This window comes from Patagioenas fasciata, chromosome 7 (genome assembly GCF_037038585.1).
Source record: "Patagioenas fasciata isolate bPatFas1 chromosome 7, bPatFas1.hap1, whole genome shotgun sequence".
Taxonomy (NCBI): Eukaryota; Metazoa; Chordata; class Aves; order Columbiformes; family Columbidae; genus Patagioenas; species Patagioenas fasciata.
This window is the reverse complement of record NC_092526.1, coordinates 17,174,687-17,190,480: the sequence shown is the minus strand read 5'-3', so window position 1 is coordinate 17,190,480 and position 15,794 is coordinate 17,174,687. Positions and strand designations below refer to the sequence as shown.

At 59.1% G+C, this 15,794-nt stretch overlaps 1 protein-coding gene across 1 annotated transcript; it reads right to left on the bottom strand.

Annotated features, from left to right (window-relative positions):
- Positions 1-1,122: 1,122 nt before the first annotated feature.
- WNT6 (Wnt family member 6) lies at positions 1,123-14,104 on the bottom strand. Its single transcript, XM_065841170.2, has 4 exons — positions 13,907-14,104; positions 5,425-5,645; positions 2,301-2,602; positions 1,123-1,820 (listed from the first exon to the last, which is right to left on the bottom strand). Exons 1-4 carry the CDS (start codon positions 13,981-13,983, stop codon positions 1,359-1,361), a joined length of 1,062 nt encoding a protein of 353 aa, XP_065697242.1. The 5' UTR covers positions 13,984-14,104; the 3' UTR covers positions 1,123-1,358.
- Positions 14,105-15,794: the final 1,690 nt, after the last annotated feature.

Here is a 15,794-nt window from a genome sequence, read left to right as displayed (position 1 = left end):
GGGACCGGCTGGTGGCCTCACCCTGTTTCAGCTCCCCTGGCCTTGCCATGTGGCCAGCACTGCCAGCTCTGCTCCTGCCTGGCAGTACCCCATGTGCCCTTGGCTGAGAGCCCCAGTAGCACTTTTGCAGAGGAGTGGGAGGGCAAAGCCCCCATGTCCCTTGTTGCTACAGTGTGGAGGGCAGGCACAAGAGTGTGGACATCTCTGTCCAGGCTCTGGCTCTGCTGGCATCCCTCAAGCGCTCCTCTGCACAGCATGGCATTGTCAGATGAGCGGGCACTGCACACACACGTTCCCCTCTGCAGTTACCTCAACTCCCGTGCTGGGGAAGCTGGAGAAACCAGTTCCCATGGTCTCCTTGCAGCATGGGAGGGTCCCCCTCAGGGACCCCTGGAGCCTCTGGAGCAGAGGGATAGCAGCCTGTCCTGCTGGGCAGCCAGGTTGCTCCTCGCCCTGTGTTTGCCCACACGAGGCAGAGGCTGATCAGGTTACGGATTCATGCCTGGCACCGTGCAGGCCAGGTGAGGCTGCACGTGGCCCACGGCATGCCAAAGAAATACCTCGCATGCCACCAAGCCAGGAGTGCCAGCACAGTGCAGGGTTTCTCTGTGCCAGGTGGGGACTGCAGCGAAGGTGGCTGAAGACAAAGCGAAAAGAATAGAGAACGCTTCAAGAATGTCACAGTCCATCACCATGGTGTCAGGGCACCAAGCTGTACCTCCTGCATGAGGGGTGAGAAGAGGGAAACGTGGACTGCCAGTCACTGTAAACATCCCAGGTCAGGTGGTGGTGGGACACAAACTGGCATGTCCAAGTGATGGTGGCCATGGATGACGGGAGGAGAGCACCTAGCCAGCCTGGAGGCTGCAGAGCAGGGCAGCAGAGCACTCGCCCACATTCCCACTCATCTCCTGGCTCTGCAACCACAGAGAAAAGCAAAGAGTGAATGAAAAATGAGCTGGGCTTTGCCACGGATCCCCATGCAGCCAGCACAAACAGGAGGATGGGGGGACTCCGGCTGATCATGGGACTCATAGCCCAGGTGGAACGGCTCTCTGGCCAGCTCCTTCCTGATACAGTAGTCAGCACTTCCCAGCCCTCCCCAGGAAGCGCTGCGGCACACCGGCTTTAAATAGCTTTATTAGTGGAAGCCCTGTACCCACATCCCCCACCGTGGGGGACACGGGGATGCCAGGTAGCCCCATGCTGTCCCACGGGTAAGCCAGAAGTCCCTGGAGCTCAGAGCTGGACTCACCCCCACCATCCCTGCCACTGGCTCAGCCTGCCTCTGTCCCAGGGGGCCACAGCATGAGCCTGGGAGTGGCCCCCCCAAATTGTCCTCACCCGATCCCAGGCCATCAGATGCAGAGGCTGAGCTCCTGACGGACGGAGCACTTGCGGCACTGTACCACGCAGCACCAGTGGAAGCGGCAAAGGCAGTTCTCCTCCAGCACCACCGTCTCGTCCCGGTGCCCTCGCCCGCAGCACAGCAGGTCACACCCACTCGTGTCCATGGCCGTGCTGTTACAGACACGGCCCCGGGTGCCCAGCGAACCCGTCTTACGGTTAGCTGAGCAGAAATCAGGCGAGTCAGCAGAATAGATGAGGTCCTGCTTGTCAGGTGGTTTGATGTTGTCACCAACCGGGATGAGGGTTTTCCCATCGTTGCCCCCCATCACCTTGAAAGCCCCGTTGAAGCGCTCGAGCAGGCGGTCCCCCACCTCACGAAAATGGGGCATCTTCCGCCAGCAGGTCCGCAGGGTGCAGGAGCCCGACAGCCCATGGCATTTGCACTCTGTCCTCATGTAGCTGCGCACTGCCTGGGGAAGAGACAGCGATGCTCATGCCCCAGTCCCCTGCCTCCCTGCCCAGCTGGAACCCTGCCTCTACGTGCTGCCCTGGACCAGTGCAGGGTGCTTGGGGGTCTACAAGGGGATTCCAAAGCATCTGCAAAGGTATCCTGAAAGATACAGGTCCATAGAATCATAGAATCATTTGGGTTGGAAGGGACCTTTGAAGGTCATCTAGTTCAACGCCCCTGCAATAAGCAGGGACATCTTCAACTAGATCAGGTTGCTCAGAGTCCCATCCAGCCTGGCCTTAAATGTTTCAAGGGATGTGATTCTATAAATTTGGAGTATCTGATGACTTGCATTTATGGACAGAAAAACTTGCAAAAAAATTGAAAAAGATAAGGTACACGGCTTGCAGGAGGTGAACGTGGAGGGTTGATCTGGGTAAGGCCATGGGAGGGTGATGCTTGCAGAGGGCAAGGAGGGCAGGGAGAGCAGAGGCCTTACCAAACGTCCAGCTTCATTGTTGTGCAGATCGATGAGAGCCCGGATGTCATTTTTGCCTTTCTTGCTCTTGGCATCCATGAACTGCTGGGACTTCTCATAGCCGAACTGCACATCATCCCCGCAGCCCCCCCACTCCCAGGCAGTGCCCTCGGTGCCCAGACCCGCCGTGGGTGAGGGGGGAGCCCGGCTCCGTGTCAGCTCACAGCCGCACTGCAGCAGCTCGCCCATGCTGCAGGCCTGCGTGATGGCGTGGCTCACCCCGGCCGCCGTGATGGCATACACGAAGGCTGTCTCCCGGATATCTGCAGGAGAACAGGCAGGGCCAGGATGTGGGGTCAGCTCTGGCAAAGGCTCTGCAAGTGGACCATCCTCCCGCCAGCACCCCACGGGTGCTCGGACCTCTCCTTCTCCCTCATCCTCTGTACTTGGTGCTGTTCCCTGGGCGAAGCACCCAGAGTAGGCTGCCTGGGGCAGGAGCTGTCTCCTGCCTCCCCTTGCAAGGATGGGTGCTGTCTCATAGGAAAGATAGGAAGCTGGGGAGCAGTCGGGGGCCCTGGGTGTGGTATCCACAGCTTCTTCACACCACCCTGCAATGTCCCTCCAAGCTGTAAAAATTCCATCCCCAGCTGCAAGCTGGCATCCAGAGAGGACGAAAGTTCTGCGAGGGACACCACAAGTGCCACTCACCCCTCTAACAGGTGGCAGCGATGAAGCCATGCTGCCCACACTCCCCCTGTACCCACTTTGCCACAGGGCGCTGCCTGTTCACCTCTCTCCGCCGACACAGCCTCCACCCTGCAAGATTATTTATTATTAGTATTTGCTCCTGTCTCTCTCTGCTCCGGGACACGAATTCCAAGCATCCTTCCCCTGCCCAGACCTGCCGCTCGAAGCCGCAGCCAGCGGGGGATTCTGGCAATGGGGGCGCGGCACCCTGCTCAGGGGGCTCCCGTGCTCCCCCTGTGCCAGGCAAACTCCTGCCCACCCAAATGACAGGGCAGGGCTGGCCCAGGGTGGTGACACATAGTGGGTACCTGGGGATGAAAGGGAAGGTGTGTTTTGGGGGATGACACACCCCTCCGTCTGCACCACTCTGACTTGGAGGTGCTGCGGGAAGAGGGTGTCCTGGGCACCTCCTCCGTTAGCGGCTCCTCCACAAGCCCACACAGTACCTGATTCCCACTGGTGCTGGTGGGAACTGAGCACACCCGTGCCCTAACAGCGGTGCCACTGCAAGGACAGGTGTCCTCTGGCCCTTCTGACTCTCTGAGCCACAGGACCACCCGCCTGCTCCTGAGAGGGGCTGGCAGGGCCCTTAGTGGACAGCCTGCAGCTGGCAGAGGTCACTGTGCCACCTGCCAGCTGGGGCTTCAGGGGGTGACACTCCTCTGACAGCTCCTCCAGACACGTGGCTGCCCCCAGGCCAGCCTGCCCTGGCGCGCAGCGCCTGGCACAGGCAGCGGGGAGGGAAGCGAGGACAACCACAACTGCACCAGGGAGGCCACAGCCGGGAACTGGAGCTCACTGCAGAATCCTTGAAAAGAGGCAGCTGCTGGATGGGACAGACCCATCTGCTGGCAGCTGGGGACCCCAAAAATGCTGGGATGATTTATGCAATCCCTACAGGTTTAGAGGGAGGCTGATGCCTCCTGGCACCTCTCAGTGCAGGGCAAGATCTCTGCTTCTGATATCCACAATGAAGCCCTGGGGACCTCCATGCCCCTAGCTGTGGTGTCCCACGTCTTCAGAGTGCCAGATGCTCCCAAATGCATCATTATCCCCAGGACATTTCTCATCTTCACCACCCCAGCAGTGAAGCTGGGCCAAACAGAGTGTGGTGGTTCCTCCAACATCTCCATGGCTGCTGTGCCTGCATCTCCTCCAACCTAGGCTTCCCCTGGGCATCCAGTAACTCACCCACCAGCATCACCCATTTGCCACCTGGTCTGGCCCTGGCATCCTGGCACCACACCAGCCTGGAGCCCTGTCTGGCACAGCTCACACCTGCCTCGCTGCCAGGTTGGTGTGAAAACAGATGACTCTAGAGGCAGGAGTGACCCACATGTGCTCTGGCTCTCTGCCCCTCAACTGACTACACCTCCCTGTGTTGGGGAGAACCCACACCCTCAAATCAGATTCTTAAAAGAGCCTACCTCCTTGTCAGGGGTCAGTGTCTCTGTTGGGGCCCCAGGTCTGCCCCACACTGGTACCCACAGTGACAGGGGCACTCTGTCCTTGCCAATGCCCCCAGGGATCCCATCTTGACTCCCCTGCAAGGCCCAAGGGCATACCCATTCTGCCTTGGCCCGATGGATGCACCAGCAGGAGATGTGATGGCCAAGGAGACCAAGGCTCGTTCCAGCATCTTCATCCACCCCAGCACAGGGACCAACGTGACAACAGAGGCAAGACTAAACTCACCACACACTAAGTGGCCCTACCAGCCCAAGGTGCTTCGAGCATCCCCCGATTCCCTATTCACCCCCCAGCCTCTCTCCCTTGGGACCATGGCAGGGGCTTTCCCATCCCTTACAGAACCAGGGGTGCCCCCTCACTCTGCCCCTGTCCTGGCTTTGATACAGCTGAGCTGGGATCAGATCACTGTATCCACCTGGCTGGGACCGGCCCATCCCTCTCTGTCATCCTGTCCCTGTGTCTTGGGGTGACATCAGAGTGCCCACCCAGGGATGCATGGGTGGGGGCAAGCACTCCTTTCCTCTGCTCCCTGCCAGATCAGGAGGAGGGATCTGCAGGGCTCCCATGGGGCAAGGGGCAGCTCCCAGCAGCTGCCTGCTGCCTCCCACCCAGGCCCCTTCCCACAGCACAGCCCAGAGTCCTGGGGGAGCAGTAAATCACTGCCAGACAAGGGTGCATTCTTGGGCTCTGTGAAGCCCCGCACTGTCTGGGAGCATCGGTAATTGCTTCATTACAACACGGGGAGACATGTCCCAGCAGTAAAACCTCAGTATGACTGCACTGGGGAGCGCTGAGCAACCCCCTGCACGCACAAACACACACACAGGTTAGTCTGCCCAGACTCTGCTCCAAGAGTCCTGGGGAGGTGCATGACCAGGCAGCTGGAGGCTTTTTGGGAGACGGGAAGTGGAGGAAGTGCTGGCCTTACCCTGCTGCAGGATCTTGCCGAAGTACTTGCTGTGGCTGGTGCAGTTCCAGCGGCGGAAGCGGAATTGGTACTGGCACTCCCGGACGCCCAGCTTGGTGCCCTTGGCCACCTCCTGCACAATCTCCGGTTCCAGCTGGCACAGCTCCGCCTGCTTCCCCGCCAACCGCTTCGTCTTGCGGCAGATGCTGTTGGGGTCCATGACGAGGGGGCTCCCCACTGCCCTGCAGGAGGGACAGCAAGCAGAGCAAAACCAGCACCCAAGCCAGGGTGGGGCCAGGGTGGCACGGCCAGTTCTGCACTCCGAGAAGGAGTGGGGCCATGGTGCAGTGCCAGCTCAGCACTGAGCCTGGGCGACAAGGGGACGGGGAGAGGTATGCAGGGAGAGCAGGGTGAAAGGTATGGGTAGCACCTACATGCCAGCACCCAGGGGACACCTTGTCCTGCCCAGCCAGGAATGGGTGAGATCTCCAGCTGCAAAGCTCACTGGAGAATGCTGGCATGTGCCACTCCATACCCCAAAGCCCTTGGGGACATCCCTTGGGGTGATGACGGTGTCTCCAATGGGAGGTGACAGAGATGCTGTGCTGCTCAACTCCTGCTCTTTGCACCTGGCACTGACCCAGCACAGCCCTGGCACAATGATGTGACCAATGTCCAGTGCAGCTGCGGCTCGTGGAGCCCCATGGGCACAGCAGGAAGCCCAGACAGCAGTCTTGCTGCACCTCCTCATCTCCAGGGGGACTCACAGCTTTACCCCGTGGGAGATGAGCCGAGTGACCTTGCCAGTGATAAAGCTCCTTGGCTGCTGTCCAGGCTCCCATGCTCACCTCTCTCTCCCCAGGCATGGGCCCCAGGGGGAGTAGAGCCATGGGCAGGCACGTGCAGGCAAGGCAGGGACGCAGGTGGCATCACCAGCCCTACCGATGCCAGCATGGGAGGTCAAGTCTCAGCTGGGCCCACGTCAGAGGCGGCTCCTCCTTGTCAGCAGAGCTGGAATGAGGTGCCTGGCTCTCCAGGCTGGGAAGTAAACCCTGAGCTCAATGTTGCGCTATCTGATGTGCTGCTGGATACAGAAACTCCTGTACTTTCCCCACACATTTTGCCTGCAGTGCCCTCCGTGGCACAGCTCGTGCAGCTGCACAGCCCACTGGTACCGTGCCCCATGCCGGGATGGGCGTTGCTCCAGCTCCGCCGCGGGCAATGCCGGAGCCACAGCAGGCAGAGCGCAGGCACGCTGTGCTGACAGTCTCCTGCCCACACTGCCCGTCCCACGGCACAGAGACTGCATAGCCACAGGCCACCTGAATTTAGCACAACCCAAACACAGCCCCATTCAGCCCCACCCCACCTCCAGCACCTCTCCTGTGGGGCAATAACATGGTTTTCCTGGCTGTGAATGCCCACAGGACACCAGGGCTGGACTCAGCATCCCCAAGCACTTGGGATGCCCGATGACTGTGAGGCCATGTCCCCTGGGGAACAGCACCCGGGTGGCCCATGCTGCTGGCAACCCCTCTTGCTGGGGAGCACCAGCTGTGCTGCAGCTTCCAAACCCAGACCTTTATAGTCTGGCCAAGCCCCAGGGGCTCAAAAATCACAAGCTGAATCTCAGTGTTTAACTGTGTTCTGGATTTCCTTTTCACTCTCACGCAGCTGGGGAGCTGTGTTCGGGACACAAAGTTGCAGGACTTCACTTGCCATCCTGTCTCCGGTGCACACCCTTTCTGAGTCCCTTGTTTGATGCTCAAGGTCCTGCCAGGGTCCCCCTGCTCCATGTCAGGCTCCCAGACTGCCCACATCTCCTGCCCACCAAACTCCAGCTGGGTTTTGGGAGGACATGCCCCCTCACACAGTCTGGAAAAGGAGCCTCTATGCTTTAGCTGGAGGCTTAAAGGGTTAAACAGTTCAACTAAGCACACATCCTGGAAAGGTAACCTCCAGCAGGGAAACTGAGGCAAGCGCACACTGCTGCTGGGGAGCACCTATCTCCCTTTGCTCCCTGTAGCTTGGTTTCCCTTTGCTGTGTGATGCACAGGTACCTCTGCAAAGGTATGGCGCAGCTGGGGAAGCATTGTGGGGCTGCAGCTGGGCTGGCATAGGTCCCCCAGCGATGGGGAGAGTGAGACCCACAGGAAAAGCCACCAGTGAGCCTGTTCAGTCCCATCCCACGATGACCACAGGGGGATTAAATCCTCCATACCAGGCTCTGAGCTCGTCCTCCTTGGGGAGCATGGGCTCCCAGTATCCCCAACAGGACAACAGAGATTTGGCTGCCTGCTCTGGCGGGGTGGGGAAGAAGGGGAGCTGGGACTTTCATTAAGAGACAACTCTTTGTACTCATATAAAAACGATGCGCCAGCCCCCCAGGGCCATCAGATCAAATGCTGAACTACAGCTCACCCCAGCCCGCTGGATCAGGCCAGGAAGAAGCGCTCAGCCCCGCGGGGCTGGGGGGCGGTGGGGGGTTCACCACCACTGTGAGGGTCCCCACTCATGGCCCGGGTGGCGGCGAAGCCAGCAGGAGCACACAGGAGCTCCCTGGCGGTGCCGAGGCGTGGGGTGGGCTGCCTAAGTCCAGCGCGATATTAATTTCCGCTGGGCTTCGCTCTCTGGCGTGGGGAGGCTGTCAGGAGCCCGAGAGCTGTTTTGCTTTGGATGGGTTGGAGTTGGGGGGGGATGGGGGCTAGACAAGGGCAAGAAAAATGCTGCCAAACTGCTACCGCTTTGGCAAGGGCTCCGGCGCGGGGCCCAGATCTGCCTGAGCTTGTCCTGCTCCAAGGCCTCCCGCATCTACAATTAAGGTGCCCCACCTCTGCCGCTGGGCACTCCTCCCCCTGCCCTGGTGAAGGAACCAGGTCACCAGCCCAGCTCCCCTCAACCTGCCCGGGGCATCCCGGCCCCTCGTCACCTCCCTCCTGGCAGCCCCCAGTGAGGCTTGGTGCCTCAGCAGCATCCCTCCCACCAGCTGCCAAAACTGCCACCACATCTCTGTCATCTCACCCCAAAAGGAGCTGAAATGACAAGCCCTGTTTTCATCCCTGATTCCCAGCACCCCTTTGCAACAGAAACAACTGCCGTTGCTGAAAGGGGAAACTGAGGCATGGAAGAGGAGCTGCAACATGCTGCCAACCTGCTGCTGTCACTCCTTCAGCTGCCACAGCCACAGCCTGAGCCCAGTCGTGGTGACACACAGGAAACAGGAGTCACTGGGGTTTCTGACGCAACCCCTGTTCTCTGGGTGGTGTTCTCACTCCGATAGAGCCAGGGGCTCCCAGAAGTCATAATCACCAGCTTTTCCCATTCAACTCATGGTCATGGAGCCCTCAGTATCTCCCAGTCTGTTTTCCAGCTAAAATCATACACCAAGAAGCCTGGCACAAGTCCCCATCTTGCCCTTGGACATGGGGATGACGTGGAGCAGGGCTTCTCCTGGCCCTTGCCAGCAGACCTTGATTGAGGGGAGACAGTGGGGTCTCAGTTTGCAGGGAACTGATGGAAGGGGGTTGGCAGAGCCATTTAGCAAGGAAGAGGATGGTCAGCCTTCACAAATGGTACCTGTATCTTGGGTGGAAAAATGTGTCCTTTGGACCTGACAATTCTGAAACCCCGGGGGAGAGCAGTGGTTGTGCCATGCTAGGACTGCACCCATTGAGTACTTCTGCCTGAGCATTCCCTTGTGACACAGGGACCCTGCTGTGTGGTAGCAAGGACATGGCTTGCCTCACATCCAGGTCTCCATCCCAGCCCCCAGATGCCTTCAGGAAGGGGAAGCAGGGTGCCAGGGTATCTGACCCATCATCGCGAGCCCACAGGCACTTCTCTGCCTGCTTGGAGAGGTGACAGCCACAGGATGCCAGCCCTGGAGATCTGAGCTCCATCCCTGCAGGGAGAGGTCACCATGCATCCCAATCAATGTGTCACAGTCGGTGACAGCCCTTCAAGGAAATCAGACCTGGCAAGAGCCCATCTTTTTTCAAGCTGTGCAAACAGGGTGAGGGGGACACACACATGAATTTCCATCCATCCAGCTTTCCCTTCAACCCACGCAGGTGTGCAGCGGGTACCCGGCCCCTCACCTGGGGCAATGCGTGGGTGCTGTCACTAACCAGGGCAGTTGGGTGTGGAAAGCAGAGCAGGAGACGTAAGCAGCAAGTCACTGCCTGGAGGGGCACAGCTGGGACTCAGCTGCTGAGCAGCATTGGGGGCACCAAGGGAGAAGGAAATGCCATGGATTGGGGAGAGCAAGGGGACCCCGTTCCCTGCCCTCCTTCTCAGATCTCCTCAGCAAGGACAGGATGCAAATAGCTGGGATGCCATCCAAAGGAAAGAGGCTTTGGTGTGGCATGGTGTCAACTCATGGAGCTGCAGGGTCACGCTGAGGTCGGGCACACACAGGCAGGAGCTGCCCAGGCTTGTGCTGCAGGTACCAGGAAGGATGGAAGGAACATGTGCCCACAGAGGTGGTGGTCCTGAAGCCATACCCAAGCCCTTGAGCAGCTGGGATGAGAAGAAAGGGGTCTGACCACCCATGGTCACTGTGTCCTTCCTCCGGGCACTGGTGGAGGTTGGAGCTGGGGTGGCACAAGATGCCCAAATGTGAGTGCCAGATGTGATGGCAGGAGCCTGCATGTCCTGAGTGAATATCAGGGTGTGCCCAGCTCTGCCCAGCACCCTCCTGTACAAGGAGGATTTGGAGGGGTCAAGTCTCTGATGCAAAGCCCATCTGTGTTCTCCAGCTCAAGACACATGTAAGGCAGGGCTAGGCAACCTGGGCAACACCGTGGGAGAGTGGAGGTGACCAGGAGCAGGGACGAGGGATGGCACGGCAGAAAGCTCAGTTGTCTTTAGGGGAGGACGCAAGTAGTCCAATTCCGGAGCTGCTGCCTTCTCAAAGAGTTCAAGGGAAATATTTTCCCTTTGAACACCCAGCCAGTCAGTGGTTGCCCCAGAAGGAGCACAGGGGGATGCCGCCAGGCAGGGACTCCCGCTTTGCTGCTCACACAGCATCACTCCAGGGAGAAGGGCATGCCTGGGATCACTGGGCAGCCCAGTCTGCCGGGTACCATGGGGGGCCGTGGGCGGTGGGGTGGCAGGTATGGGTCAGCAGGCCCAGGGAGGGACTCACGATGCTCACCCCAAGACACACAGGCAGGGCCCTACAACCCAGCAGCCTGCCCTTACAGGCTTTGCACAGTGCAGGTGCTGGTCAGCATTGCAGAGGAGAAGGGGAGTCCACAGGAGCATAAAACGCACCCAGGAGTGTGTGGCTTTAGATGGGTGCAAGGCCAGAACCCCCTCAAGCAAGGATGCAGCCATGGGTGCTTTTGGATGGTTCCTCGTTCCTCTCATGGCTCCTCTGAAGGAGCCCCATGAAAACCTGGAGATGCACCACCCATATGCATGCATGGGAAGCGGACACAGGGCAGGTGTTCGTCACTCCAGGCCCCCTCAGGTTTTCCCCATTGCTCTCTCTTCCACCTCCCAACTGCTCTTGGCTGTGCTCATGGAGAGCCAATGGGTATTGGAGCATTGAGTAGCCTGGCTTTGCCCACCCCCATCCCCACAGTGCCAGCATCCCTGTGAGTACAGCCCAAACACAAACCTGCTCAGCTGAAATCCTGCCCTGAACCAGCCTGGGGCTCCTGAGACGCCAGGTTTGCCCACCTCATATCCTTGCAGCCTCCACGCCAGCCCAGGAGCCCCAGGTGGTCCCTACCTGTCCTCCTCAGCTGTTGCATAAGGAGACAGGTGAGAATGTTGAACAGATGATGAGAGGAGAGAGAAAGACGTTTTACAGGGCTAGTGGGAACAATGGGAGCCTGTTCCCTCTAGTCTGGCACTAACTGAAGTACTGGTATCACCTGAATGGCACATCTTCCCCATTGGCACTGACCAGAGCTGGCTCCCCTCTGCCATGGAAAGGTCTGTGTGTCTGCCTCTCCCCCTGTCCCTCTGCTTCTTCTCAGACACAGGGGCACAGGGAATATAGGACAAAAGTGACTTTAATTTCAGTGAGCCCTTTAAGGACATCCCACCATAATGAGAATGCTCCTTTTCAGGCTTTGATCTTGTCAGCAGGATGTCACTTCTCAGACTTCACACCCAAACCTTTCTCTGTAGATGCAGCCATCTGCTGGGATCCCAGTGTCACCTCCAGGGAGCATCTGAGTCTGGCTGCATGTCTGGGTTGGGGACAGTGCCCAGCTCTGCTGCACCTCACTGTGCCACTCTCACAATTTGCTTTGTTACCAGCATAGGAAAAAAATGCCTCAGACAGGCAGCCCCTGCATCCCCTCTACTGCACAGCAAATGCATCCAGGGATGGCATGGGTGTAAAGACCTTCCTTTCCTACCCGGGGAAACATCCCCCTTGGTTAAGCACCTGCAGGTGCCCAGAGATGCACACACAAAGGCATGCCACCAAGGTCTCTAGGCATCAGTGACAGGGACAGCAAGGAACAGGTCTACCAATGCCACTAGCGCTGGGGCTTCCAGGAGCCCTGGCAAAACACATGGCTGCACCCCTGAACCCCTACTCACCAAAAGCAACACCCACAGACACCAATGCTACCCAGACCTGGGAGACAGGATGGGTACCAGGAGCTTTCATGTGGGAAGATGCCCATCTTGAGCTGGCTCGAAGGGCTGGGCAGTGCCCAGACCCCTCTACTCGGCATGGGAAGATCTCCCTGGAAATGAGGGATGATCTCAGCCAAGGGCCATAGATCCCAGGCTCTGGAGGAAGCAGTTCGTGGATCAGCCAGCTGCTCCAGTGCCCCATCCCAGGAAGCCCAGCATGTCCATTTGGTGGCCTCATCCACATATCACCTCCTCCCAGCTCTCTGGCTCCAGGCTCTTGAGTGAAGCAAAGTGCACACTGGTGATCCACCTGTGGCCACTCAGCTGCCCCCTGCATTTGGCCATGCTGTGTGCAGCTGGGTTATTGTTCTTAAATTAAAAGTTTCTTTTCTTCTTTTTTAAAAGACTTAAAAACAAACTTGACCCCTTGCCCTCCTCTGCCAAATCCTGCTAATCTCCCCAAGCCGGCACTGCCAGTGCACGTGTGGTATGGTCATGGCACCAGCAGGACCCAGGCTCTCCGGTGAGACATAGCTCTGAGCAGCCGGGGTGGGGGGCAGCAGTACTCCAGCACCCCGCCCTTGCTGGTCCTGTCTGCATGCTCCCAAACTGAAGGCAAAGCAAGGTCCTGCTTCACCACTGCTCACTCCAGCCATGGGCAAGGTGGCACCGAACTCCTCGGAGCTGGGGCACTGGGCATGAGCATGGGGGTGAGAGGCCCATTGATGAGGATGGGGCAGATAAAGTGGGGAGAGCTGAAGGAACAGATGTATGCTCAAGGCAGTGGTCTGAGAACTAACCAGGGAAAAAACAGCAGGGTCGACCATGCAGTGGGAGAGTACAGCTATCCTAATGTGGGTGGTGGGGAGTAGGGAGACCCTCAGCACATGCTCTGCTCCAGCCAGAGTTTGCCCTACCTCACCGTCCCTTCGTCTAGCAGAAAACCCAAGGCAATCCCCTCTCAAACCCATGTTTGTTTCAGTGGGAAACATAACACTTGGGTGCTCGGGACAGACTCTCAGCTGGTGTAAAATCAACTGTAATGGCACCATTTCTAACCACTACGGCTCCCCACTTTTGCCTCATGCTCCTGGAGCCAGGGCTATCAAAGGGGATGGAGCCACAGAATAAATCATTGGTGGGCAGGCGGGGGACCGGGAGGTGAAAGGCTTATGGAGAGCTTTATTTTAGGGGTCAAAAGAGTGTGACAATGTAGAGACGAATAGCCTCAGATAATGAATGATAGCCTGGACAGCATGTCGGGGAGCTGGAATCTAAGCACTTAAAACCGGATAAAGACAGGCTGGGTGAAATTCTTAATAGATTTAAATAGTTCATGTTTCGACAGATACCTGGGCTTTCCAAGGCTGGGTCCCAGCTCTGTGCTTGTAATGAATCCCCCACCCCCTCCAGTATCCTGCAAGGCACCGTCTCTGCCTTTGATGAAGGCACCATTACAAACAGGGGTTTTGTCCCTGCTGCATCCAGACCACCACTCAGGAGGGGACACTGTAGGGATCCTCAGGGTTTTAATTAAAGTTGACTTATTGGAAGGCTCTGGAAGCCCCTGCCCCCCGTTTCCTGCTCCACAGGCACACAACCCTCCCAGGCTGCAGGCTTGGGGTGCAAGGAGGCCGGCTGCAGCTCTCTCCACAGGACTTGGGTGCCTCATTCCCCCAGGGTCCCCCCAGCCTGCTGCTCCCAAAGCACTCATGTGCCTGAACCCCAACAGTGTGGGGGTGCCCCCAAGGTGAATCCACCTGGCCAGTGAGCAGTGGTTCCAACCCAAGGGGTGCACTGAGTGTAGGGAACTCTGTCCCTAAGCTGGAGTGGGGGAACCACCCCCAAAGAGTGAGGGACCCTGCGCACCCTCCTGGCACCCACCCTGGGATATCCTACTCACCACCAGAGCCCGATGATGTTGGCGGGGCAGAGGAGGATGAAGAAGAGCCCCAGCTGGGTCCGCGAGGAAGGCAGCATCCTGCCAGGGCTGAGGGGAGCGTCGAGCCCCCTCCGCGCCCCCCGCGGGGACCCGGGCAGCCGGGCTCACCGCTGCCCCGAGGGTCCGGCCGGGACCCCGGCGGGTGGGTGCCCGCTGCCTCCCTCCGCCGGGCCGGGGCGGGCGGGCACCGCGGCCGGCGGGGCTGGGCTGGGGCTGGGGCTGGGCAGGCACCTCCGGGCGGCTGGAGCGCGGCGCGGAGGCTGCTTCGGAGAAGGAGGAGGAGGGACGGGGCTGCGAAAGCATCTGCCTTCGACAAGGAAACCGGAGCCCGGGGGGACGGACAGGGCGGGCCGGGCGGGGGGACTCCTGGGTGCCAAGCTCGGCTCCCGGCGCGCAGCCACGGCCACTGGGACGGTGGCCACAGCCTGCCCGGCCCCATGTCCCACTGCCGCGCTTGGATGTGTACCCCTTTTCACGGGGTATGGCTGGCACAGCCCTGTCCCTCGCAGTCCTGGGGACCTGGCACAGCCCTGCCTGGCATAGCCCCACCTGGCACAGCCCAGCTCAGCCCTGCAACCCCTGGGGGACTCTGCCTGGCACAGCCCTGACTGGCTCTGCTCAAGGCCCTGGCACAGCCCTCCAAACCTGACCCAGCCTCGAGGTCCCAGCTGGCACCTGCCCATTGCTCTCCTGCCCAACCTCAACACTACTGGCCAAACCTGGTGCCCTTCATTGCCCTCCAGCAGAGCCTTTCCTGGCCTCTGTCCCTGTTCTGGATCTGCCTGGTGCAAGCCTGGCACTGTGGTGCTACCTGCTCTTGGACCAGTCTGTCTTGCCTGGAGACACTGAAAGAGTGATTCCCCCCGAAAAGTACCTCCCAACACTTGGCTCCAGTTCCTCTGGGGAGACATCCTTGGGGCAGTGAGACACACAGGTGGGTAACAGAAGCAAGCCCCAGGTGTAAAGAGACTGGAAGAAGGGTACAGGGAGGACCGGCTTGTTTATGATAATCTCACCTCAGGTGCAGCTGGGACCCAGGAGGGAGACAGTCCCCAGCACTGGATCACAGCAGGTAGCAGGAGCTGCCTGGGGCAGGAGGAAGCTGAGAGGCCTGGGAGGTAGCTGGGGGCCACACCAGGGCTGGGTGGCTGGGGACAGGAGGAGCTGTGCCCGTAGGCTGCCACCCCAATTTTTTCCTCCCTGAGCAGCTTTGGGAATGGCTTCCCAGGGCTCAGCCCTGGGTCTATGCTTCCTCTTGTACCATCTGTGACTCACAGCAAAGCTTGGGGATGCAGCTGGCAGCCCTGCAGCATTGGGGCCACAGATCCTAGCACTAGGACAGCTGCTCTGGGGGACCCTGATCCACCTCTGCCCCCACCTCCACTGAGCACTTATCCAGCCCACTCGCTTAAAATGTGGTATCATCTGCCACCAGTGAAGGGCAAAGCAGAGCACCCTCGCTGCTGATGAACTCTCCTTCCTCCAGGAAAGAACTGAGAGCTCTGTCCCCCTTCCTGGGAGGGTATCACCCGCCCATCTCCTGCCCATCTCTAGCCCCTGGCTTGCCCATTAGTGCTCCCCTTGACCCCATCAACGGCAGCTTCTCCCCTTCACCTGGGCACATTCACTCCTTGGCAGCAGTATTTGGTGATGAATGACTCAGGTTTTACCTGTGGCTTGGCATGGTTCTCCTCTCCCTCTTGGGTGCAGGAGGCAGGAGACTCCCACTACATGTGTAGATTTCCCACCTGCTCCTTCCCTGCCCTCCCACACAGGGATTGGGCTACCTGTCTACAACGTTGGCATGGTGGCCAGAATTGAGCTGTCCAGGCCCCAGCATGAGGACATG